This window comes from Mauremys mutica, chromosome 2 (genome assembly GCF_020497125.1).
Source record: "Mauremys mutica isolate MM-2020 ecotype Southern chromosome 2, ASM2049712v1, whole genome shotgun sequence".
NCBI classification, from domain to species: Eukaryota; Metazoa; Chordata; order Testudines; family Geoemydidae; genus Mauremys; species Mauremys mutica.
This window is the reverse complement of record NC_059073.1, coordinates 280,008,450-280,034,550: the sequence shown is the minus strand read 5'-3', so window position 1 is coordinate 280,034,550 and position 26,101 is coordinate 280,008,450. Positions and strand designations below refer to the sequence as shown.

General features: G+C 40.3%; 1 protein-coding gene across 1 annotated transcript in view; it reads right to left on the bottom strand.

The window, feature by feature from the left end:
* KMT2C (lysine methyltransferase 2C) overlaps positions 1–26,101 on the bottom strand; it is a 313,192-nt gene that overhangs the window by 133,270 nt on the left and 153,821 nt on the right. The window contains exons 7-12 of the mRNA XM_045003252.1: positions 19,442–19,604; positions 12,726–12,897; positions 10,695–10,809; positions 6,802–6,974; positions 4,734–4,900; positions 1,906–2,019 (exon numbers count right to left, since the gene is read on the bottom strand). Of these exons, the coding sequence (XP_044859187.1) occupies positions 1,906–2,019; positions 4,734–4,900; positions 6,802–6,974; positions 10,695–10,809; positions 12,726–12,897; positions 19,442–19,604 (904 nt within the window). The remainder of the gene's footprint in view (positions 1–1,905; positions 2,020–4,733; positions 4,901–6,801; positions 6,975–10,694; positions 10,810–12,725; positions 12,898–19,441; positions 19,605–26,101) is intronic.

Here is a 26,101-nt window from a genome sequence, read left to right as displayed (position 1 = left end):
AGTTGACAGTGAATGCTTCCCACTCTAGCTACTATCACTCAGATAGGTGGTGTTCCTACACCAATGGAAAAACCCCTTTTGTTGATGTATGCTGCACTATGGGGTTATGCTGGCATCGCTACGGCACTGTGGCAATGCCAGTGTAGTCCCCTTAGTGTAGACATGTCCTTTTGTGTTAGGGCACACACTATAATTTCTCAAAACCCAAATTTTTGTCAGTTCTCCAGTTGTGTGCAGCAACATATGCCAGTATTCAAAGAGTAGCAAATATGTGGAAAACATCTTATTCTGGAGAAACTACATATTGTATTTAGAATACGAAATGTTTTCATAAGAATTTCCCCTGCTGCCTTGTTTTGAAAACAAACATGATAAGGTCTTTTGTGGTTCACTCTTCCATGCAGTAAACAGATGTCAGATAAAAGATGAGTTTACAAAGCTATAGGACTTTGGACTTGACGGCTCATTTGCTAGTGCTCTTTGTTTCCATATGGGATACTCAAGTTCTCAATCTTCTAGCTCGCAAGGGCAAGAAGTTCTGAAGGAGTTGCACATTCAGCCAACAGGAAGAAGTGTCTCATGTTAATCAATAGCACCCTTTGTCCCCCCAACCCTGAAGCCAAATAAATAAATATGTATGTTACTTCTCGAAGTGCTTTAAACAGAGTGGGTAGGTTCCAGTAAGCAGTGTTAATGGCAATTTTTGAAAGGTGGTCCATCCAGAGTCAGACAAAATGGAAAGATGATTACAATACGGAAAATCAAGTGAACTGAATTTAAAGCGGGAAAAAAATTGCTTGTATTTTTGCCATGAGCTTCTTTTTATAAGGGTAGAACATCTATTTTAAAAATCCACTTGCATTTGGAAAAAAGATGAAATTATCACAGGAGGTCACATGTGGTTGTATGATTAAATCCATGCAGCAAGGATGCTGGAAGCACTCACCCCTTGGATATGTGGCCCAAAACACACAAGAGAAAATTTAGCCACTCATCCTGTTGTGTGCTATTGCTAACACATGAGACTCTGTGAAAACAAAAAGGATACCATTCCTCTGGGGTCAGAGGCCAGCAGCTGGCTAATCAGGCCCACCTGATGCACCTGGGACAAGACCTGTGTAACTTAACAGGCTGTTCTCCATAAAAGGAGGACCAGGAAATACAAAGGGAGAGCTACGATATCTGCCAGAGGCTGGAGCTAGTTCTGTGAGGAACTGCTCCCAGAAACAAAACAGATAGAAGGGAGACTGCGGGAAGTCCTATTATCACAAAGGCTCTGAGGCAAGAGCCAGGAACTTTTGGGTTGAAGAACTTACCGGGATGAGGGACAGACTTAGGGACATTTTGATCTTCTTTTGTTGAGGAGTCATGAAAGAAAAGAAACAACAGCAGCTGACCTGCTGGAAATTACCTTCCTCGGACTCTGAGAGACGGTTCCGGGCAGAATTCCCCAGAGAAGGGCACGGGCTCAGCAAGAACAAGCCTGGGTCCAACTGGAAGAGGGGGCTATAAGACAGGCCCCAATCCTTTGCAGACTCATACAGAAAGTTTTGCGATTGAAATTATGTGGCAATAATTTTTTTTTCCTCTATAGTCCACAAATATACAAACATACCAACTTGGTTACCTTCTATTTCAGGGAATATCCACTCCCAGTAAATATTTAACATTTTTCCCCCATATAAATGTTCTTCAGACAGAGTCTATAACTTTATCCTTGTCTTAATGAAAATAATCTTTCAAACAACAAAACATAGTTAATACAGTCACTGAAGAGTTCTGGTAATGGAATCTATACAATTCATTTGACTCTGCAAAAGGCAGGGAATCTTCCTGTTAGTGTTTATGTAACTTCATGAGCACTTAGTGATCTATTTTGTCTGGCTGTGAACCTCTCATTCTTACCATCTGTGACACATCCAACTGTTGATTCTTGACCAGGACCATCATCAGCAACTCTTTTTTCCTGAAATGCCACTTCTTCTGCATCACCTCCAATTTCCATTTCATTTGTACAAGCTTAAGGAAAAGCAAAGCATTTATCAATTCTGACATAGTGTTTATTGTATTACTTTGGCATCAGTGGTTGCTGTCATTGCTTGACCTTTTGGTTTAACAACGTGGTATTTAACTATGTGATTTGAGATAAGGCAAATCAGGACAACTAGAAGGTTAAATAGAATTTCCTAATGAGCTTGTCTAAACATGGAGTTACTTAGGAATAGCTGTATCTCCATGTATGGAATAACTCCATGTATGGACACTTATTCCAGAATAAGAGTTCCTTGGCCCTATTTAACTTAACCCACCCTAATGTTACATCTACATTACAGAGCCCATGCCACCATAGCTATACCAGCATAGTCCCCGAATGTAGACACAGCATTCACCAATAGAAGGAGTTTTTCTGCCGATGTAGGAACACCACCTCCCTGAATTATGTTAGCTACGTTGACAGAAGCCCTCTTCTGTTGGCATAGTTGTGTCTACACTATGGTTTTTGTCAGCATAGCTATGTTGATGGCAGTGTGGTTTTTCATACCCATGGCTGACATACCTGTAACAGTTTAAATTTGAAGTGAAGATCAGGCCTAAATGGAATAATTTTAACAGGTACAAGGCACTCTTATTCCAGAATAAGAGTGTCCCCACATGGAAGTATTCAGGAATCTATATTGCACTTTAAATTCGCAGCCTACCTTAATCCCAGTTAACTTTCAAGTATAGACAAGCCCCAAGGGCCTAATTCTCATTAGTGCTACAGCTGCTTTACACCACTCTGACAGTGAAAAGGGATTTTAAAGTGAGTGTAATTTTGTAAACATAATTTACACTCACTTTAAAATCCTTTTACACTGCCAGAACCATATAAAAGAGCTTCGGCGTAAATGAGAATCAGGCCCTAAGGTCCCAAATCCTATAAATAACTTACAGAATCATGGCTGAAAATATTTATAAAAATATATAATACAAGAACACTGTAGATGTATGACATAGTGAAGAGGCTCTATCATCTATCAATGTTCAGAACGTTCAAGTGGAGGCTAAATTTTCCACTTGAGGCATAGGCCTTCTTTCATATGCAAAGATCCCATTTCAGCTGGAGGAAGCTGCATGGAGGAAGCATATTAATTCAATGAGCGAGGCTACCTCTTGGGCTGAAGTCCTCATTATGGTGCATGCCTACCAGAAGCCTACTTTCTTTTCCCCTAAAAGCCTTTTTACCTAACAAAATTCATTAAAATGCAGTAGGCAAAGTAGGAGACAGGGAAAATGTAAAGTATATACTAATACCTGCAGCTCCTAAAGAACTGATTCTCAGACAGCATTAGTGCAAAAAAGCACAATGACTGCTGCTTTTGGTTCAGGAAAGCCTCTTTAAAGTTCAAAAAGCCAGAAATGATTAGGTGATGCTACTTTTAGCACCTAAATACCCTCTCAGAGACTATGCCAACATCAAATTGAAATTAAAATATCACATTAAGGAAATGATCATTTAGATTAAACCCAGATTTGGAACCAATGTAAAAAAGTTATCTCTTGGGTGTAAGATGCTACATGACTACCCTCCTATAACAGCTTCAGATTTTCACTAGTAGTTGAGATGACAGCCTAACTCTTCTTTGGAGGAAAAGAATACATTCCTCAGTGTTTCATCTGGCTAAAAAACATAACACAAGTAGTATTTTCAATTTTAAGCATTCAAATAAAAGCTTCCATTTATTCAGCAGTGTTTTCACTTTAAGGTTGGAAAGTTTTTAGGATTAGTTTTGTGTGTTAGCTCAGACTTCTCCCTAAATGACCTAAACACACTATCTGAAAGTTCAATAATCACAAGTAGCCTTTCAAGATAGAAGTGACCTTTTGCTAACCTGTTGTACATGTTCATTCCTAACCTCTGCCATTCATTTATTTATATTTACCTACTGTCACTGTCCCTCTCTAAGATCAATTTTTCCATTATCCCCTGCTACTCATCAAGGGTGTATACACATGACTGGAGCCAGCATCAAAGATGCTTGTTTACGCAAAGAATTAGCCTGCACACATAGGAGAATTATACTTGACTTTTCTGGCAGTTCAACATTTTCCCCATCACCAGTGAAGGAATAGTTGGCTCCCTGGGATATAGATACCTTGCAGTTGGTTTCCCTATTTCTTCTCAAAGAAGTTCACAATACATTCACAAAGTGCCAGATTGGCTGATGCTGGCAAAGCAGTGCATGACTTCACTAGTGCCCTCTCCTAATGATGGTGGTGTTTTTTGTCAAATTTCTAGCCTCCGCCTCCAAGCTTAAACACCAATCGTATTTCTCCCATGAGACAAAACATGCATGAGAAGAAGTGCAATCCCTGTGACAATGTGGTGTGAAATATCCAAGAGTATTCAACTTCTCCCCCCCATTACAATTTAGCAAGGTAGCAGGTCTAGTGGACTGAGCACTAGACCATGACTTGGGTCCTACTCCCAGCTCTGTTGATAACCTACTGTAAAAGCTTGGACAAAGCACTTCATATCTTTCTGTTTTCCCCCCTCATCTTTGGTCTGTCTTGTCTAATTAGACTATAAGATCTTTGAGGCAGGGACTGTCTCCTGTGTAAATATTTTGTTTCAAATTGGACTCTTGTAATGACAAAATACATTTAATTGAATGTTGTTTAATGATTTAATTAAATACAGCTTAACCATAACTAACTGTTTGATACTCTCACACTTTAAGAGAAAATTGTACCTGTCACACTGCCAGATTCAGGAATCGGTCCAGAAGTCTGCATTACATCACATGGCTGTGCCTGATTCACTTCTCCTTCTAGTTGTTTACAAAGAGTACAGATGTAATCTTTTAACTGAGAATCCAATTCATTACCTGGAGGTTTGTCACATTCTATATGAATCCACCTGGATAGATTATTAAAGTTACATTAATGATAATTAATTCACATTAAATTATAAAATATCTTACTAAGAAATCTCTCTCTCTCTCTCTCTCTTCATTCCAACTCTCAGAACAGGCACAAGCACACGAATGCACACCCCCACGCCCCAAAAAACTGTAAACCAATGCCTAAAGGGTCCAATTATAAATTATGACTAAATGTACTTTGCACTTTGACTTATTTAGACAGTAAGGCCTAGAGAATGTGATTCTTTTTCAACTTAGAAATACTACTGCTTTGGGGGAGGGAAGAAATAAAAATAGCTTTCAATACATCAGGCAGAGAACAAATGTAAATAGCAGCCTAACTTTGCTTAAAGCCAACCATGTAACCATAATATTGTCCTAAATGCACATCGATTTAAAGATTTCCCCTCTCTTTCATCCCCCCCATTACTGAGCTAACAGCATGGGTATAATTGGATAGAGAATGCCTATTCTATAGGCTTTACAAAAGAAGACAAATACCAGAAACAGAATTATTTGTATCTTCATGAAATGAAAATTTGTAATAGAAAGAATTTAAAGCTAGTGCTCATAAATGACAGGTTTCAGATTAGCAGCCGTGTTAGTCTGTATCCGCAAAAAGAACAGGAATGCTTGTGGCACCTTAGAGACTAACAAATGTTGGCATAACGTGGGGCCATGCGGGTACCCATAGTACTGCTGCTGACTTGAAGGTATACATTGTCCCCAAAAGTGAATTAGTCCTGGGTGAGGACAAAGTCACAAAGTTCAGCCACCAGGTTTGCCATGACATTATTGAGGATACTGTTCCTGATAGCTTGTAGTCCACACAAAGATGGATCAACCACACACCACACAACAAAAACAACAACCCAGGAACCTATCCTGGCAACAAAGCCCGATGCCAACTCTGTCCACATATCTATTCACGGGACACCATCACAGGACCTAATCACATCAGCCACGCCATCAGAGGCGCATTCAATGTGATATATGCCATCATGTGTCAGCAATGCCTCTCTGCCATGTACATTGGCCAAACCGGACAGTCTCTACGCACAAGAATAAATGGACAAAATCTGACACCAGGAATCATAACATTCAAAAACCCACAGGAGAACATTTCAACCTCTCTGGTCACTCAGTGACAGACTTAAAGGTGGCAATTTTGCAACAGAAAAGCTTCAAAAACAGACTCCAATGAGAAACTGCTGAACTGGAATTAATTTGCAAACTAGATACCATTAACTTGGGCTTGAATAGAGACTGGGAGTGGCTGGGTCATTACACAAATTGAATCTATTTCCCCATGTTAAGTATCCTCACACCTTCTTGTCAACTGTCTGAAATGGGCCATCTTGATTATCACTACAAAAGTTTTTTTTCCTCCTGTTGATAATAGCTCATCTTAATTAATTACCCTCTTAGAGTTGGTACGGCAACTTCCACCTTTTCATGTTCTCTGTATGTGTATATATCTTCTTACTGTATGTTCCATTCTATGCATCCAATGAAGTGGGACTGTAGCCCACGAAAGCTTATGCTCAAATAAATTTGTTAGTCTCTAAGGTGCCACAAGTACACCTGTTCCTTTTGCTCATAAATGTTATCACACTGACAGCCCAGGTCAGCTCTAGTCTTTAGTTTACCCACAGAATAAATGCAACATGACTAACAGGAGGGCAAGTCTCTAGGAGAAGAGAGGACAGTTTACTGACCACGCCTATTTACTCGTTTGATGAAATTACAAACCAAGGGTCCTATTTATTGAGAACTGTGGCAATGTTTTATAATGACCCTTGCCAATTAAGTGAAGTGAGATGGATGCACTAATTTCCGATAGGCCGCCAAACACATTATAATGATTTAAGGAGTTGTCGTAAATTCAGCTTCTTACCTTTTGCACATATGACAATGCAACAAGTCTTTCTGCAAGTCTGGGTGGCATGATTTTTCACAAAAAGGACAAGGTATGTTGTCTTGCTGTTGGTAACAACTATCACACACTAGACAGTTGTGGTGCCACTGACAACTGGTTCGTGTGCCACACTCGGCACACACTCTGCAGTTCTGGGGACCATAAAAAACAGGGATTTAGTTTGTTAATTATGATGCTACACCACAGGCCCAAACTATCATTAATTGACACTTTCTACTTTGATTAAAGGGGCATTTTTAAAATCCTTTTTTTGGGGGGGGGGAAATGCTAGTAAATGATACAAGATTATCTGCTCTGACTCTGGAAGTCTTTTATCAACAGAACATGTGAAGTCTGGCAATAGCAGGAAAAATTTCCTTGCACTGCACTCTCACTTGAAAGGGACACAACCTCTCTGGTGAGTGGACACTTCAGTCTCTAATCCCATTCAAATGTCAGCTTCTTGTTGAGACTACTAACAAGAGGCTCAATTAGTACAAACCGTGGTGGTGCTTTTGTGATTCTGACACCTGTATAATGAGAACTGAATTAGGACTCAACTCATTTCACAAAGGTCACCAAATAAAATCATATACTATCTATCTTTAGTCCATATTCCAGTTTTTACATGTATAACTTCAGAACTAATGGTTATCACCTTTTAACAGCACGCATAACTATTCAATTATTGCTCATTTTCTATGTAGCATACAACGCCAGAAAATGTATTACCAAATTATTGCCATTTATGACGACAACAATGGGGTAAGTCCAGTCTCTTCCTCCATGGTGAAAGAGGGCCCTGTGCAGTTGAATTGGTGTTATTTTACTGAACAAGGAGTGTCAGGACAAAGGGAGGCATACGGGGAAGGAATCACGTACTTCATGGCACAGACTGGAGTGTCGCACAAGCCCCTTCAAGAGCAATGTATGGAGGCAGACATGACCAGATGCAGGGAACCCATATGGATCATCCCCCTTCCCATCTCCTACATAGGGGGCTGCTTAAGTGCCTATACGGGCTGATTCAGCCACTGAACTGAAGTGGTCTCCACGGAGCAGCTATGGTGCCATACCACAACCTGATGGCAAAATTCCTCCAGAGATCACTAGGTTGGGATTTCTGGCCTGTGTTCTATGCAGGTGGTCAGACTAGATGATCATTATGGACCCTTCTCACCTTAAAAAACTATGTATATTAACCTGAGAGATACAAAGGGAATGTTATAAAGATATGGACACAATCTCTGGGGGTTGGTGTCCAGAGGCATCCCTCAGCATGCAGATCTCCCCCTTCCCACATGACGTGTATGGGGCGGATACATTAGGATCAGTTGCCTCCATGCTAGCCAGCCTTCCTTTCTCTTCTAGAGGCACTCTGAAGGACTTTTTGTAAGGTCCAGGATTTGTGTTTGAGGAGGCAGACTGCAGTGAATCTGGGAAGAAGCATGCCATTACCTTACTAAACTTAGACAACTTTGTTTGAAGAGAACCTCCACGCAGATGTTAATATAGCTTGAACCTTTATTATTAACTTTTTCTGAGAAGGGCACCCTTGATGTTCTGGAATACCGCATGCATCAATGCACACACACCTTTTGTCTTGGGTAGCTGGCCCCTGTAAATGAAGCAGCTGTGCCAGAACAGGTGCTCCCAGTTTGGCAGGGCAATACCAGAGGCTATAAAGGATCAGGGAGAATCAGAGAGAGACACTCAGTGAGTCAGAGCAGCCTGAGTCAGTCACAAAAAGGGGCAGATGAGACTTTCCAGAGACCAGAAGAGGTCCCTAAAGGAAGTTGTAGGTGGTTCCTGGGAAATGCTGAAGGCAGGAGAGCAACAAGAGGATTTGTTGGACAACAACCCCACGCCAGAATGCCAGGGCTGGAGGGTTGGGGAGCACTGAAGGCCAGAGAGTAGCTGAGTGAGTTGCCTAAACTGGAGAGTGAAAGCCAAGGGCTGGAGAGGGCTGAAGGCACAGGAGTAGTGGAGGAGCTTATTTGCTAATGTGTCCAAGCGGGACCCAGAATAATAGTTAGAGGGGCAGAGGAATGAGAATGATCTCCCAGCAAATCGGCTGTGGGGGCTCCTGCAGGGAAGAGCAGGGCTGCATGCCAGCTGGGAGAGGGCAAGAAAAGGACTGACAAGGTGCTTAGGTGTGGCAGAAAACACTGGAGGTGTGGTACTTGGGGTGTCAAGGGACTGCCAGTCCTGGGATTTTAAGGACTATAGACACTGGATATGATAAATGGACTATGTGTTGGGATTTTTGTGGGGAATTATTTGTATAACGTTTATGAGTCCCAAGGAGTGATATTACTGAGGCAGGAGAGCCTGGCATAGAGATACTGGGGACTCAGAAGGAAGAAAACTGAGGCAGGCACAATGGCTGCGCCATTGCCTTCTACAGGAGGATGCTCAAGATGGAGCCACTCATGGCACTGTTTATGATTATTCCAGGGGCAGGAGTCAAACGGGGAAGTGCTCAACTTGGTCAGCTCCCCGTAAGCGGTGACATGTCCCTGCTGCTCTTAGGCAGAGGCATAGCTAGGTGGCTCTGCGCACTGCCTATGCCTCGCCCCACCCCGAGTGCTGGCTCTGCAGCTCCCATTGGCTGGGAACCGTGGCCAATGGCAACTGCAGGGGCAGCATCTACAGGCAGAGGCAGTGTGCAGAGCCGCCTAGCTGCACCTCTACCTAGGAGCAGCAGGGATATGTCGCCGCCTGCAGGGAGCTGCCTGTGGTGAGCACCGCCTGGATCTGGCACTCCAAAACCCCTCCTGCGCCCCAATCCCCTCTGTCCTCAGCCGCCTCCCGCGTCCAAACTCCCTCCGAGAGCCCAAACCCAGCACCCCCTCCCACACTCCAACCCCCTCGTGGCCGTTCCTGCGGCTAGGAGCAGCAGGGACATGTCGCGGCTTCCGGGGAGCCGTGCAGAGCCAGGTAGGAAGCCTGCTGGCCCCGCACCAACCGGACTATAAACTGGACTTTCAATGAAAATCAGAAATGCCGGTTTCTAGAACTTTCTGGTTGATAAAGTGCTGGATAACACAGATTTTACTGTACATACAGTACTTACAGTATTTGTCCTACATGTATATTATGACCAGTAAACTTGTGTTCAAAATGCTGCACAAACAAAAAGTGCTATATAAAAAACTAAATATGATTAGAATAATAATTTCTTATGCAGGTTTTACATAAATTGGGAACATCTTATCTACAGAAGTTTATTTTTAAAGGTACAATATATTTTTATGAGTATGCTGGTTCTTGTCTGGCTGCCATTTTATTATTTTTTTAAAAATAACAAGTAAATAAGCTTTAGGCATCCAGCAAGCTGACTGGCTGGCAGAGATCCTTTCCAGTAGTAAAGGCATCTGGCTCGGAGGCAACAAATTCTCAACTCAAAAGATGAATAAAAATAATAAATCATGCAATACTAGGGTAAAGAATTAAATAAAAAAGATTATGTGAGAAGTCTCTGTGAAATGGAGCTTTGAGCAAAACAAACAGCATATTTTTAGCTAGCCTCCATATTTATGTTCAGTAGAAAACATCTAAAAAATAGTTTACACCATTCACTATCACATGTATGAAATTCTCCGGGATTAAGAAAGCTAGACTATTGTGTTTATGTTACACCCATATGCACATCTATCTTGATTTAAAAAAAAAAATACTATTTTCACTAGCCAGAGGTTGAATTTGGAATTACTGAATTACTCACTTCAAACAACAACTTTACTCCACAAATAATCACTCTGGTTTCAATAGCAATAAATATGAAGCAAGGTAATACTCAGCATGAGTAACGATATCAAAGTTTGGCCTCACATAGGCAATGAATATTTTTTAAAACATATTCAACTTACTTTGCATTTCCAGCCATTTGTTGGTACAGAGTCCATAACTGGTTGCAGACAAAAAGTATGGTACCCTTTGTCACATGTATCACACACCAACATCTTGTTGTCTTCCCCAGAATGCCTAAGAAATATGTCAATGACGACACTTAAAGCCATTTAAAACAGGCCATACTGAAAAAAACACTCTTTAGAAAGTATTTTAAGAACAAAGCCAGGATAATTGAGCACAGAACTCCCTTTACATCACAATAGCAACATACGGACACAATTTTCAAACATAGGTGCCTACAGACAGGCTCTTAAATCCATATTAAAGAAACTAAAAGTTGTCTTGTTTTCAAAACTGCTGAACACTTGCAACTCCCATGACTTCTGGAAATCAGCCATTTTTATTTAGGCGTCTATATGTGGATTTAAGACCTAGCTTTTGACACCTATGTTTGAAAGTTCAAGGAACATCTGGCTAGAATTAACATCTTTAGATAGAATTCCATCCAGGTGAATCAGCTCAAAATTTGAAACATTCCGCCTTGTGTGTGTGTCTGGAAAGCCTATGTAATTTTTCCTTCTTCTCAAAATAAATGATTCAGTGATATTTTTTCAAAAAAGAAATAGTTACCCACAACTCAGCCTGCCAATAAGCCTATGATGACAAACCTATATGCATGCAAATGAGTAAAAATAATTGTTAAGGGAGAAGATTCCAAATCCAATTATCTTACAGACTACACAGTAGGGCAGATCTTCTGTTGGTGTAATCATTATAGCTCCACTGCCTTCAGTGACAATTGACTGTGTGTGTGTGTGTGTGTGTGTGCGCGCACGCGCACACCGGTATATAAAAATTGCCCATTGAAAAAGGAACAAGCTCAGAATATGTGCAGAATTTTTAAATATCAAATATTTTTTGTGTATTTTTAAGTTCTAATAAATAAATGTAGCAACTGAGTGTACCACCAAGGTTTGGTTTTGATGAATAAGCATAGTTAAACTCCAGGCTCACACTCAGAACTCATCAGCAAAATGTCATACTGCGTATTAGATGCTACTTCGTTAGCTAAGAGACATGATATTTTGAGAGGAAGGAATAAATGCTGCTCTGAATAGCAAAATGGATAAGACCCTGTCCTATGACACTTGCATAATTCTGCCACCGTGACCTCACATAGTATATACGTACTATGTATATAATCACATTTTACTACCTATTCCATTTGCCATTGTGGAGAGGATTTTTTTTTTTAACAAGTCTTCCCATAACACAATGAAAAGTCTTCTTGTGGGTGTACTTTTTAGAATGTGCTCCAATACTAATCTTTGACTGCTGATAGCTACTATAGTCTGTGTGTGGTGAGGGAACATAACTTTTTTTTAACTTGGTGTTCTTGGTAAATGGTGCAGCACTAAAGGAGGTGCATTTTACCCTACGTATCAGGCATGTCAGGCAGCAATTAAGTGGTTCTTCACTCTCAGATTGTCCTTGATGATGTCCATAAAACTGAACAATATTCTTTTTCTTTCCCAATGGACACTTTAAAAAATATATATATAGACAATGCATATTAGATAGGTCTTCTGAGAATAATTGTACAGGTATATTCCAAGTCCTGAGTGAACCCTTGTAAAATTTATTTCATCGTTTCAAATGCCTGTCTGTCTTATCAGTGATTGCTCTTGACTTGTCATCACCTTCAAGTTACTTAGGTAAGCCACCAATCTGTTTTAGCAATGACTTATCAGTTCACTCCCTCTACAAAGTATTCTGAAGTAGAAGGATCAGTCTTGCTCAAAGAACACTTCCAGCCAGTGGTAAGGTACCTAACATATAGGAGTTCCATCTCAGCTCTTTTTTGAGGAAGATTCAGAAGCTTTGGGATTTGATCAGTTATTTAAGTTAGGCACTATGTGCTAAGCAGATGTACTTTGGTATGCAATCTTTATTTTTTAGAACAAACAGTTTAAGATAAACAGTTTTATTAGTAACATTTTGTTCTTAAAATCTCATCGTATGTAAAACCATTCCCCATTCTTACTTACTTGCAGTTCTGGCACACTTTGCAGTCAGGACACTGCCAACCTGCTCGTTTTAAAGGTGTAACTTGTATATCCAGGCACATCCCATGGTAATGCTGCCCACAGGTAGTACAAAAAAGTTGATCTAAGAGGTCTCCAGGGCAGTCACACACTGCACAATTTGCTTCTTCCTTTGCTATAATTTAAAAGTTTTCCAATTATTCAGTAAAAAAATAGCATTTCCTTCATTTTCTTTCTAAAACCAAACTTTTCCATACATTTAGAAATAAAGAGGTAAATATTTTTAAAATATTTACAATTTCTTTTTAAGAATGATATACAATTCAATAAAATAGAGAAAACCATGTAATATTTTAAAGTTTTTAATCCATTCAAATTGATTTAGTTTTCCTGATGAATATATGCTCTGGGGTGTTGTTGTTGTTGGGCTTTTTGTTCTTTTTTTTTTTTTTTTGGAGATCTGTAGCTACTCTTTTCACACCAAAATTACATACATTTCAAATCTTTAAAAATGAAATCTTATTAAAATAAACAGATTTACTCTCCTCTCCCCCTGAGATTTAAGGCCTATTCCTGTCAGTACAGATTGCATGATCAGATTCTGAGCGGTTTCACTGTTACATTTTGTCCTACCTTTTGCTATTTTATGAAAGCTGCACAATATTTTTAGCTGCCACAAGTACATTTCTTTTACGTGCTTTTTTAGTCATTTAGTCTTAGACAGTAGCTTACATTTGGTTAGTACAACTTAACGATTTGGTGGGTAATTGTCCTGATATAGCCTGTGTAATTTGTTTACAATTATTACTTTAAAATACTACTGAATAAAATGTATTGCTACATGCTTACTTACTAAGGCTCTGATTCAGAAGCTTCCATGCTCAGGAATGGTGCTTACACATTTGCACATGTGTAAATCCCACTGAAGTCAGGAGCTCAAATGCTTTTCTGAATCAAGCCCTAACTGTTTTAAAAATTGCAAAAGACTAATAATGAACTTTTATCACCTTCACTAAGAAAACAAGAAATACTAACTTCATTTGTTGCGAGTCTATATAACAGTTATACACAATATACATAAAGATAGTATATGTACATACACAACTCATCTCTCACCAGGACATATGCCAATTGTGGGTGTAATTACAGACATAATAAATCGATATTAATGTATTCTTTAAGTAAACTGGCCCTACCAAATATTAGTTATCACAAAAACTGTAGCTATATAATGATGTTTTTGTTTCCATTTTACTAATTTTACAAAGAATAATTTAGAAATAATTTCCTTGCCTGTGTCATTAAAAAAATACATGTTTTATGTATATATAGATATATAATTACAAATGGCACAGATAATGATGTTTGCCTGACATTTTTCATTGTAAGACCCTGTTTTTTCAGTTGCTTATAACTTTTCCAAAACTTAAAACATTTGGGCTGAAATTTTCTATGCCAGATATTTACCTCAGGTTTAATTTTTATGGAAAATTTCAGCTGTAGGAGATTCAGATGCTTCTGAGAATGAGGTTAAGGGAAAATGTTTTGACCCATGTTAAAAAAAATTCATACAACCTTTTCATTGAAAATCACTAGCACCTCCATATTTTGAAGCAGAGACTTGAAATTTAGCAGGGGATGGTTGCTGTGGTATCAGGAATGTACCTTTTGCCATCCCTGTAATAATTCACCCAAATTTGTATATGCTCAGCAGAGGTGCATTGGAGTTTGGCAGCTAAATTCTCTGAAGATTCTATATGTACTGATCATGCGTCATCCCCTCACAGCTCCGACATGCTGACCAGACTATATACACAGCATCTCACAGAGTGCATTAACATACTTCATCCCAGGGATGCCAGGGGTGAGCAATTGCCCCTCCCAGCGGCTGGGGACACTGTGGTGCTAAGTGCCAAAACTGAGCACAGGGAGACTATCCCTCTTGTGCCCTCAGTGCTTCCTCTGCTGGGCACAAGCAGCAAAGAGGAGGAAACTACCTGACTTGAATTCAGAGTGTGAGGAACCATCAAGGGGGAAGAGATGGAGGGTGAGAGGAACCTTGCATGAGCAACCTTAATTCAGGCACTTCCTAACCTGAGTCCTTGACTTTGCAATAATAATAATGTTCTAAACATATTTTATCTATTTATTCATATACATATAGCAGCTGTTCCCCTTCTCATTTTGTTTAGATTACAAATTAAAACATGTACACAGGTTCCATTGCTTCAAGTCTCTACGTTATTAGGTCTGTGACTCCACATTATGGAACAGCTGATTTCCATGTGTAATAGTTGACTCTGTTCAAAATGTGAATACTCATTCAATGCACGTGATAACATTTAATTTGATCATATTGAATGTGAGGAAGCAAAAAAAACCCTATTCTTTACTTTCCATAAGTCATTCTAAATATAACAGATAAATATTCAATTTACCAACTCAATTTATTTTTGTATAGTAGCTATTATACCATCTTCACAAAATGTTTCAGACAGATACAAATGCAGAATTTTTCAAAAAATATAATATAAAGAAGATACTACATGACTAGAAAAACAAATTAGACATGAGAGAAGGGAAGGCTGAAGGTGGGCAACAAATGCAAGGAAGTATATATATTTTTGGTAGTATTTGAAACCACTGAGACTGTAATTCAGGGCTGGCGAAGGGATTGCATCAGATAAGGCATAAGCAATATAGCTAAGAGAAAGGCAGACAAAGGAGGATTCTAGCTGACCAATACGGGAAGTGACCACGTCAGAGAAAATGGATGGAGTGAGGCTGAGAGAGCAGCCAAAAACTAGAGGGTAGATTTTTAATTTTGGTCTTTGATAAAATGCACCAATAATGTGAACAGATACTAAGGTAGTGTAGACAAGTTTGAACATTGATTAAAAGCAGGGTTACTGTTTGTACACAGTGCAAAGAAATTGCAGTTATCTAGAAAGGAGACAAGACAGAACATGGGTGTGAGAAAATGGATGAAAATGCAGATAAAGTTAGATATTGTTAAGACTGATGAGATAAGACTGAGCTGTGCATTGAGATGGTTGTAATCAGTGCATGGATTTCCCACAACTTCAGCAATGGCTGCTAAAACCACATTTTACTTAGAGTAAAAGGCATATATGTACAGTCACTTGAAATTTCCAAATGGTGCAGTGGACTTGGAGGCCAGATCACTGTTTCTCGAGGCACCAACTGAACGGTCTTAGAGTCTGCAAATTATCAGCCTATTGGCAACACCTTATGACTCTAAAGATAAATTCTCATTAAGAGGATCAAGATTAGCAATATGTGAACCTCAAAAGGTTTGGATAAGCACTCAAAAACTCATATTGGCTAGAGATTCTGCTTCAGTGTGAGGGGAAAAATATGAGAACACCTTTTTTCTTTCTGTATTTCATCACTTCAGCTTGATCTCGTGACCAGCACAAAGTGAAGAAGAGTGCAAAAATGAGAGACGCTGTGTGCTTATGTGACTGTGTGTGAGAGAGCTGAATTTTGCCAGATCTTTAAAATTTGACAAAGTTTCAGGTTAGGTCTTATTTTGGCCAGAACAGTTTGCTTCAAAAATCAAGATTTTTTTTTTCAGATAATGGAAAATTTTAGTGTAGGTATCAACAGGTAGAAATTTAGGGGGGGAAAGAGATTCTAGGGAGGAAGTCTAATCGATAGGCAAGACATTTGACAAAGCAATTTAAAGCAAGGTACTACACAGGGATAAACTTTCCAAGAGTGATCTTAAGTTTAATGGGAATATGATGCTTATAGTAAGATCACAGAGAAAACATTGAGTTTGAGGAAGCGGCTATGAAAGAGGATTAGGAGCCGTGGAAGGAAAGTTGGAGATTACGAGGTCAAGAGTGCCACGGTGTTGAGCTGGGCTAGTAGGAGTCTTTTGAAGGAAAGAAGACATACAAGCTGGATGGACAGTGTGACAGAATGCAGTATGTCTGAGTCAAATTATGAATTTTATCTTGTTCTAGGTGTGGAAAAGTTGGATGTGGTGACTGCACAGGTTTGGACATGCCCAAAGCCAATCTATTGTACTGCATTCCAGACAGCTGCCCTTCCTGGGAAAGGTGTTTGACCCTTAGTTAAAGAACTAACACTAAGAGCCTTCAAGATTGCAGTCTGGGGACACCAGATTTTATTGTCTCTCAACTACTGGCCAACCCCTCCACTGGAATTAATATAGATAGAGATAGAGATAAAGATGAATATGTTTATATATATATATAAACATATTCAAGATAGAGATAAAGAATATATATATATATATATATATATATATATAAACATATTCATCTTTATCTCTATCTATAATCTATCTATCTATCTATCTATCTATATAAACAAACTGGTGGGTCTGTAGACTCTCAATTTAAGAACACCTTAAAGATGGAGGCCCTATTCAAGAGCAGCATTCTGCTCTGTGCAAGAGGCATACCATCGGCACATTTAAGGACTTGCAGAAGCAGGAGAGCAAGAGGCACTCTGCCCAGCTTGAATGCTGCAAACCTCAGACTCACAGAAGGTGCATCACAGGACTTCTGTTGTTTTCAAAGATCTGTTACTCTTGAGTGCTTCAAGAGTAAAGTCACTGCAGTTAAGAAGTTCCTTTGCTAAGCACCTTTCCTTCTGCCTCTTGCTTTCCTGCCATGTTGTCCCTGAAGGGATTAAACTAGAAGCCCAGTATGCTCACAGCCTAGATGTAGTTCTGGGGGAAAAGTGTGTATAAGCAAGTGGGAGGTGGGGTGGGGGGCTTGGGAGGACACAGACTGATTTTGGGTTAGGGTGGCAGCACCCTATGTCCCCAGGAAGGGCGTCAGACAAGAGCCGTATGGTCCCAAAGCTAGAAACGGTGACTAGGCTCTACCCAGACCCAGTTGGTTTCGAAGCATGTAGGAGCTAGCTACTGGGTCCACATGCAACAGACTGGTGACCATTCAGAGTGTATTGGGTCAGCTTGTAACAGACAGTATGTGAAAAAGCCATTTTCCATGACAGCTAATGCAAAGCAGCTTTTTCATTATTTCATCAACTCATCAAAATACATATTCACACCCCAAGATTTCAGAGCATTAGCCTAATTCAAGGTATTAGTGACAAATGAATAATAATAGTCGGAGAAGTTACTTCTGAAAATGTACAGAGGTTCACAACACCTCTTAAGCCTGGTCTACACTGGGGGTGGGGGTCGAACTAAGGTACACAAGTTCAGCTACGCGAATAGCGTAGCTGAACTCGAACTACCTTAGTTCGAACTACTCACCCGTCCAGACGCCGCGGGATCGAAGTCCGCGGCTCCCCCGTCGACTCCGCCACCACCGTTCATGGTGGTGGAGTTCCGGAGTCGATGGGAGCGCGTTCGGAGTTCGATATATCGCGTCTAGATGAGACGCGATATATCGAACTCCGAGAAGTCGAACGCTACCCGCCGACCCGGGCGGGTAGTATAGACGTATCCTTACTAGCTGATACTGTTTCACATGCCCACTGCTCCTGAAGATGATTTAGCTCCCCACTCTTCAGTGGGTAATCTGTTTATTTAAATTAGACTTGCTTGTGTGTAACGTTTTGCCTGCTTCCCTCTTTCAATTGTTATTTAATAGCTGAATAGGAAGGGGGTGTATGTATATACGTGGGACTCTGCTCGCTCCAACCTTCCTTCCCTCAAATTCTACTCTGCCCTTAAGCAGAAAAATAAGCAGGATCAGGATGCAAGGGATGTGCTGTCACTTATCGACATGAAAGCAGCTCAGTGGAAAGAAAAGGCCATTTGAAAACATCTTCTGGGCACATCTGAGCAGCAGCGCTTTTTATATGTACTTGTACTATTCACAAGCTTGTACTACTGACTGAGCAGCCACGTGGGCTGGAGGGCAGAGGAGGAATTCCTGCACACTCCTTTTCCCCTCTGCCCATTCCAGCTATAACACATGACTGTATCATAGTGGATGAAGAAGAATGTTTTACAAATGTATGAACAATTTGGTAAACAAATTACACTTTGGGGGTTGGGCTAAACCTTCCTTAAAAGCAGGAGGAGCAGTGGAAGGGAAACAGGAATTCAGGATTTGCCATACTGGAGCAGACAAGTGATCCATGCACTCCAGTAGCCTGTCTGAAATGAGTTAAGGTGAGAACCTTAAGTAGCGATGTCTGAAATGGGCCATGGACAGGGAGTTCTTGGGGCTGTAGCGTATCAGAGTGCAGGAATTTGCACAGTCTGCTATTATTGAGAAATATCCACACTGGTGTTGGTCAGTTCAGTATATGAACAGCAACTCTAAACCCAGGCTGGCTGCAACAATTCTACTTCTGTCTGCATTTCCATTTAACATTTATTTTAGTGAAACCTCCCTTTTTATTTTTTAGAACAAATTTGTGGTTAATGGCTTTTTAAAATATACCTATCTTTATATTTTTTCTAATTTACAGAAGTACTTTAAGAAATGGTTATAATGTCCCTGATGCAGGATAGAGCCCATACTTAGTATGCAGGGTGCTGACCACCATGGCCCAATAGTCTTATTGGCTTCAAGGGGGTTATTCACATGCTTAAATACAAACACATATTTAAATGCTTTTCTGGATTGGGCCAGGATGCTCAGCATCTTACACGGTGGAGTCCTATACGACCAGAGTGTGAACCTGTGATATAATAACCATATACAGTTCACTTTCTTATTTGAATGTAGCTTACTTACATCTTTCAGGAGCCTGGTCAATATGGTCTGGACAAAGGAGGGAGAAGTTACTGAAATCCTGAAAGGTGCCTGCTCCAGCAGCACAGGGGTAATGGTACATCTGGGTACATTTCTCTTCACAGCATTTGATAGTGGCTCCAAGGTGCTTACAATATGCACATCGCTGAAAAACAGACATGCAGTTCTTTTTATGATGAAACTGAATACAAAAACTACAGTTCACAGAAGAAATCCCTTTGTTGCACAAATCAGAAAATCCATTCTCATGTCAGCCCCTGAGGCCCAGCCAGTGCCAAAGGTCTTAGTCACAGAAGCAATTTTACAACCATGTATCTACTCTATAGATTTTCACTTTGCAAAGATGGCTGACAACTTGGAATTTGGTGCTCCCTCATGGTCATTCTGGCTAAACATTTTTTGAGCTGGATTTTCAAGAGTACACAGAGTTGCTTAACTCTGATAGAGAATAGTAGAGCTCCCACTGACTTCACTGGAAGCAGAGCTAGGGCAATGCTGAGAACTGTGGAAAGTCCCAACTCTTAGCTATAACCTGCTTAACCTTCTGAGGTGCATTATGTGGCAATCCCCTAAAATGGCAAACACCAACATACAAACAAAATCTATCCTCATTATTTACTGCTATCCATATAAACAGACTGTCATTAGCTGCAAGGACCGTTTGCTTCACATGAATAAATCTGCTCTGGTAACTTCAAACTTGTTGATGGTGGAATGTATTTCCTTTACTTTTTATCTATTGTCTAATTTTAGCTATTCCTTTTGTAAAGAGGCATGTAAAGTAATCCAGAATAGTGCATGCAGAGGCTACGCATGTTGGTACGGGCTGTTACTAGAAATGGTATAATTCTGACATTGTGAAATAACACGGTACATTAGAATATGAAAATACGTGAACGTAAACAGGAAGTATCATGTTCTACTTCAGGGGTTGGCAACTTTTCAGAAGCGGTGTGCCGAGTCTTCATTTATTCACTCTAATTTACGGTTTCGCTTGCCAGTAATACATTTTAACGTTTTTAGGAGGTCTCTTTCTATAAGTCTATAATATATAACTAAACTATTGTTGTATGTAAAGTAAATAAGGTTTTAAAAATGTTTAAGAAGCTTCATTTAAAATTAAATTAAAATGCAGAGCCCCCCAGACCAGTGGCCAGGACCCGGGCAGTGTGAGTGCCACTGAAAATCAGCTTGCGTGCCACCTTCGGCACACGTGCCATAGGTTGCCTACTCCTGTTCTGCTTAAAAGATCAACACATTATACATAGTATGGAGCAACTCTGTCTGGCAGAGTGATGGATTAGATGACCTAGTATCTCTTTCCCATCTCTAATTACTGTGATTCTGTGATACACGAGTTCAGGCAACAGACATACTTTACATGGAATCAGTACTGTTATTAATGATCACATTTGTATACATGAAAAGAGAATTCCTCATGAGGAACTAACAAACAATATGACATAAGGCCACCCCACCTGGAGTTCGTTCTGCATGACAGGTGCACCTGCCTTGGTTTCCCTTTCAGAGCCCCCTGAAACAGTCCAAACAGCTTTTCTCAGTGCCAGTAGTCTTGTGGGGCTAAGTTGTTACCTAAGAAAACCCCCCATGCTCACAAGTCCCAATACCGTAGTGCGGACAACACATCAAATGCAGCCCTGGCGCCCTCAGCACACCCAGCTCTCCAGCACCGCCCTGGCTCCCCAGCATAGTCCTCTCACGTCTCTGCCAGGACAACCACACCAGCCCTTCCAACTGAAGTGCAGTCCCACTCTTCCCAGCGGAAACACCCACAGCCTCTCTGCTGGGATCATTCTTGCCATGGGAGCAGGCCTCAAGCCCCCTGGATCTCTCTCAGTTCTGGGTCCAGCTCTATGGCCCTAGAGATATCAGCGGGTAAGCTCATCTTGCCTTCAGCCCTGGCTCTCTGGCAGGGGGACACCAGCCAGCAAACCCCTCTTTTGCTGCTCTCTTCCCTTCAGTCTTCTCCCAGGAACCACATTCTGCTTCCTTCTGGGACTCCTCCAGTCCCTTGGTTTCTGGCAGCTCTCACCTGCTTTTCCTGATTAAACCAGTCTTCTCTGACTCACTGGGACCCCGCCCTCTCAGGTCTCTCCCTGATCTTCTATAGTACCCTGGTGCTGACCCACCCTCTTAACTGGCCAAATGGGAGCACCTGTTCTGGTACGGGGAGATGGATCTACTTCATTCACAGAGGCCAGCCGCCCTGTGACACAACCTCTTTATTCAAGGATGGAATTTTTCCCTCCATCTATCTCACCGACACCTTTCTGATTCAGTTCATCAGTCCTTTAACTTCTTGGATCTCATTACAGTCCCCGAAGCACTGCAACAAGCTTCTGTACTTTTTCTCCAAGGCAATAATAATTTTTTGGGTAACATACAGCACTATAGAAAATTTGGAATAAACTGATGAAAAATAGGTCTGTGGTTTATAACAAAGCATATAAAGTACCAGGTGAGCTAATCTTTCATTATAAAAATATACACTTTAGGAATACTGGCATATTAGAGTACAAGAGCATCAATTACACAAAGGAACAAGTACTCCAATACTATATCTGCTTAATTCTTTAGAACATAGAAAACGTACATTACCTTAATTCTCCAACATTTCACAAGTCAGACCCAAGACATAAATAATGCTCTTACAAACTCCTGGCAACTGACAACTGATTTTAAGGCAAAGAGTTTGTAAGGATACATGTCTCAGTTAATTGCTACATAGACACTCTTAAAGTCAGACCAATCCACATCCTCAGAGAAACATCCATCTGCACGGCCAACTGAAGGTATAGTGATGGGGGGAAATGGCTATTTCATTTGCAATATAAAAGAGAAACTGTCAGGTCTACAAAAGAAGCCAGTTGATTGGGGGTAGCTATTGCCAAGTATTTTGCGCAGCAAGGCTTAAAAAAAAACCAGAAAGAGAGAGAGAGAGAGAAAGAGATTTCCAACATAATGTACAGAGAAGAAAGATTTTACAACCCCTACTGAAGACAGAGGTCCAATGACCTCTTGTTCTGCACTCAAAATTTATATGAATAATAAGGGTTCCTTGCAAAAAGTTTACAGAGCTGAGTTCTGGGTGCCACAAGGCTGGCTATCAAAGATGCATTTGTACTGTCATTGCTTTACAGCTCTGCTCTAAAAATGTCCTTGCCATTGAAATATATAACTCCAGATATGGGAAGACATGGCATACAAGAGGTTAAGAGTCGTGTAGGGTAGAATGCATAGTGGATACCTACATCAGTACATTAAGATGATAGGCGATATTGTGAGCATGCACAGATGAGTTTTAATATCTACTAGACTTCCAATCTCTATGTATGTATGTTACTAATGTCTCTGAATAGTAAGACTATAACTATTATAAGGTTGAAAACACTGTGACAAAGTCACTTTTAGAGACCATACATTCACTGAATATATGATCTACGATGCTGTATTGTGGGTAAATGGGACTGAATGTGAGGTTCTGAAACCATGCAGCCTACAATCTGAAGCTTTGCAAACTGCAGCTGCATGCTTGTCTTATAACTACCACACAACCAGTGGCATAATTTCATATCCAACATTCAAACTGTACAGATTAAGAATGCAGGCAAGAGAGGTTTGGTAGGATTAATCCTTAGAACATTAAAAATTTCCAGCCAGATTAACCCTTTAGAAGATGTCCATAGACATCTCTCATGTCAGGCTGGTGGTGGGGTGATGGAGGAATGTGTGTGTGCGCGCGCGTGCGTGAGAAATAAATTAATGAGATGAAAAGATTCAAAATGTTACTCAAAACGTTGAATTATCGAGTTGTAATAAATACCAGTGTTAGTGACATTTCAGGCCTCAAGTTTCTGCTTTAAAATAGCCATACAAAAAGGTATATAATGAATGATAAAAGTAGATTTAGAGTGCATCCTTCTCCAAATTTTATGCTGATTCCTGAGATGTCAGTTAGTGGATTCCTCATCAGTTTTCACAAAAGAATGGAAAATAGGATGATAAGAGAAGAGCAAGATCTAAATAACTCTGAGAAGTACTGAAAAATGCCAAAAACATGCTGATTTACAGTATCACATAATGAAACTGGGGGGGGAGAGAGATGGAAGCCCTAATTACATGTAATTGAACCCTTCAAACCCATCTGCTAAAACTACGTTAGCAATGAAAAACATTTGGCAGCTACACAAACACACACTTTATAAACAAAGTGGCATATATCATCTGAACCATATAAAAATGAAGAATATCAACATTTATTGAATTGATAAGATGAAGAGATAAAGCAGTCAGAAGTAATAAATCCTCACAGGGAGTTTTTGCCATAGCTGCTGACTAGAAAACTTACTTTTCCAGCAACAAAAGCCAACATTTCTCTGAAATTGGACAACAATTTATGGCCAAGAACAAGTTTGTAGTTACTGTAACTGACTGACTTTTCTGAGGGAAGTGTTCAAAAACAATGAATTAGATGTTTTCAATGCTGTGATACATAAAAGCTCCCAGAACCAATGTTACTTTGGTTTTTTATTGCAAAAATATTTCATCAGGACATTAGAACAAAAAATCAAATTATCAAGACAGTACAAGTGTCTTTTTCCATCACCACACTGTACATTCAAAGATAATAAGAGACTAAAGGAAGGTACAGAGTTTTCAAGATGACCAACAATGGGTAGATGAAATTACATCAGATTCTCAGGAACTGTGTGTCTTGAACTCTGGTCCACAGGGCTATTTGGAGCTAGCTGGTTCCAACCTGCCACCAGGAACCTGCTAACTGTTGTCAGAATAGGAGCTGATCTCAGACAAAGGACCTCAATCCTGGGAGCTGATTGGCAGAATGCTGAAGATCCTGATTGGTACACAGCTCCTATTTAAACCTAGCACAGGAACAGGAAGTCATCCATGCAACTGGATCCACCGTGCTCTGGACTGTATGCCTTTTGCTTCCTGCTCCCACTACCCGGGCGTGACTTCCTGGTATCCCAACTTGGTCTCACTCTTTTTACCGAGCCAAGGTTCTGCTGCCAAGTTCATCTCCTGGTAACCTGACCCCTGCCTGCATCCTGACACTCGGACTTTCGGTTTGCCCTCTGGTTTGTCTTGGACTCTGAGTTCCTGGTATCTGACCCGGCCTGAGTCCCAACCCCTGCTTTGACCGCTAGGTCAGACCACCCATATTCAAGTCAGGACACAGCTAAAGGTGATGACATATGGGGCTCCTCTCAGAACATTCAACGCTGCTGCAGGGATTAAAAATGGCAAGCTGTCAAAGAAAGCATGAAATTATTAGGAACCAGAAGTTTTACAGTCTGCTGGACTGAAGGAAAGTCCTTGCACAGTGCTATAAACTAGTTAGAAAGTTCAGGTTTTGTTCACAGCTCATTCAATTTGAAACTTACTTAACTCATTAGGTTCATTAGCTCCAATCTGCCACTGTAACATGACTCATTTCTTTATACTTTAAAAAAAGAAACTAGAAATCCATGCCAGAGGCAGCTTCTCTCTTTCACTCACTGTGGGGAAACCACCTCCCCAAATTAGCAGAATCAGCATTTTTTAATTCTACCTCTATCCTCCCCATACTCCCCTTGGTTGTCATCTTTGTTGTTGTTGTTACACCATAGACCTGCTAGCCCTTGAATACTACCATTAACCTAAGGGAAGAGTACTGAGCTCAAGACTTAAATGTCTTCCTAGAAAAACAGGAAATGCAACTGGATTATTGTTCAGAAATAAGTATCAAGAGAAACTGATTAAACAGAAATTATAGAACTGCCACCACAAGAGTTTATTGGGTACCTACTCCACATTATAAAAAGGTCCACTGATTGATCAGGATCGGAATATATGCAAATAGGGTGACCAGATGTCCTGATTTTATAGGGACAGTCCCACTATTTGGGGCTCTCTCTTATATAGGCACCTATTACCCCACACCCCCTGTCCCGATTTTTCACACTTGCTGTCTGGTCACTCTATATGCAAAGCAAAGGTTACCACATGTATGTATCTCAGTTCAGGGTGTTTGCAGGCTAACTTAATTTTCAATGTATGCTGTAAAAAAAGAAACTTGTTGGCAGACATGTCAGCCCTGGTGTTAACCAGATAAAAGTAAATCTGATAAAAGTAGCATAAGCTAAAATTATAGAACAAAAGCTTGGTTTTGTCCATACATTATCAAAACAAAGTACCTGATCCTTAGAGTGGCTGAGATCCACCAATGCTCATTGGCTTCATGGGAAGTTGAGGATCAGGCCCTAAAAGCTAGGGCAATAGAAGGATTGTTGACTCTGTCCTCACTGTTAAAAATATTCTTGATTTCAAAAAGTGCCTTTATGAAAAAATTGCATCCACTATGTTAACAGATTTCCACTACTGAGGTGCTTTTGAAAAATATTCATCCAAAAACACAGAAAAAAAAAATGAAGAGAAGATTATGACATGGGTTCTGATCCAGCTGCTACCAATAGCAAATCAAAGGATATATAATGCCACATTTTATAATTATTTCATAGCCTTTAGTACTCTTAATTAAAGTGAACATGTATGAAACAATTGCATTATGAAGAAATACTGTGGATTTTAGAGAAGAGGTCAAAATTATGACTTAGAATG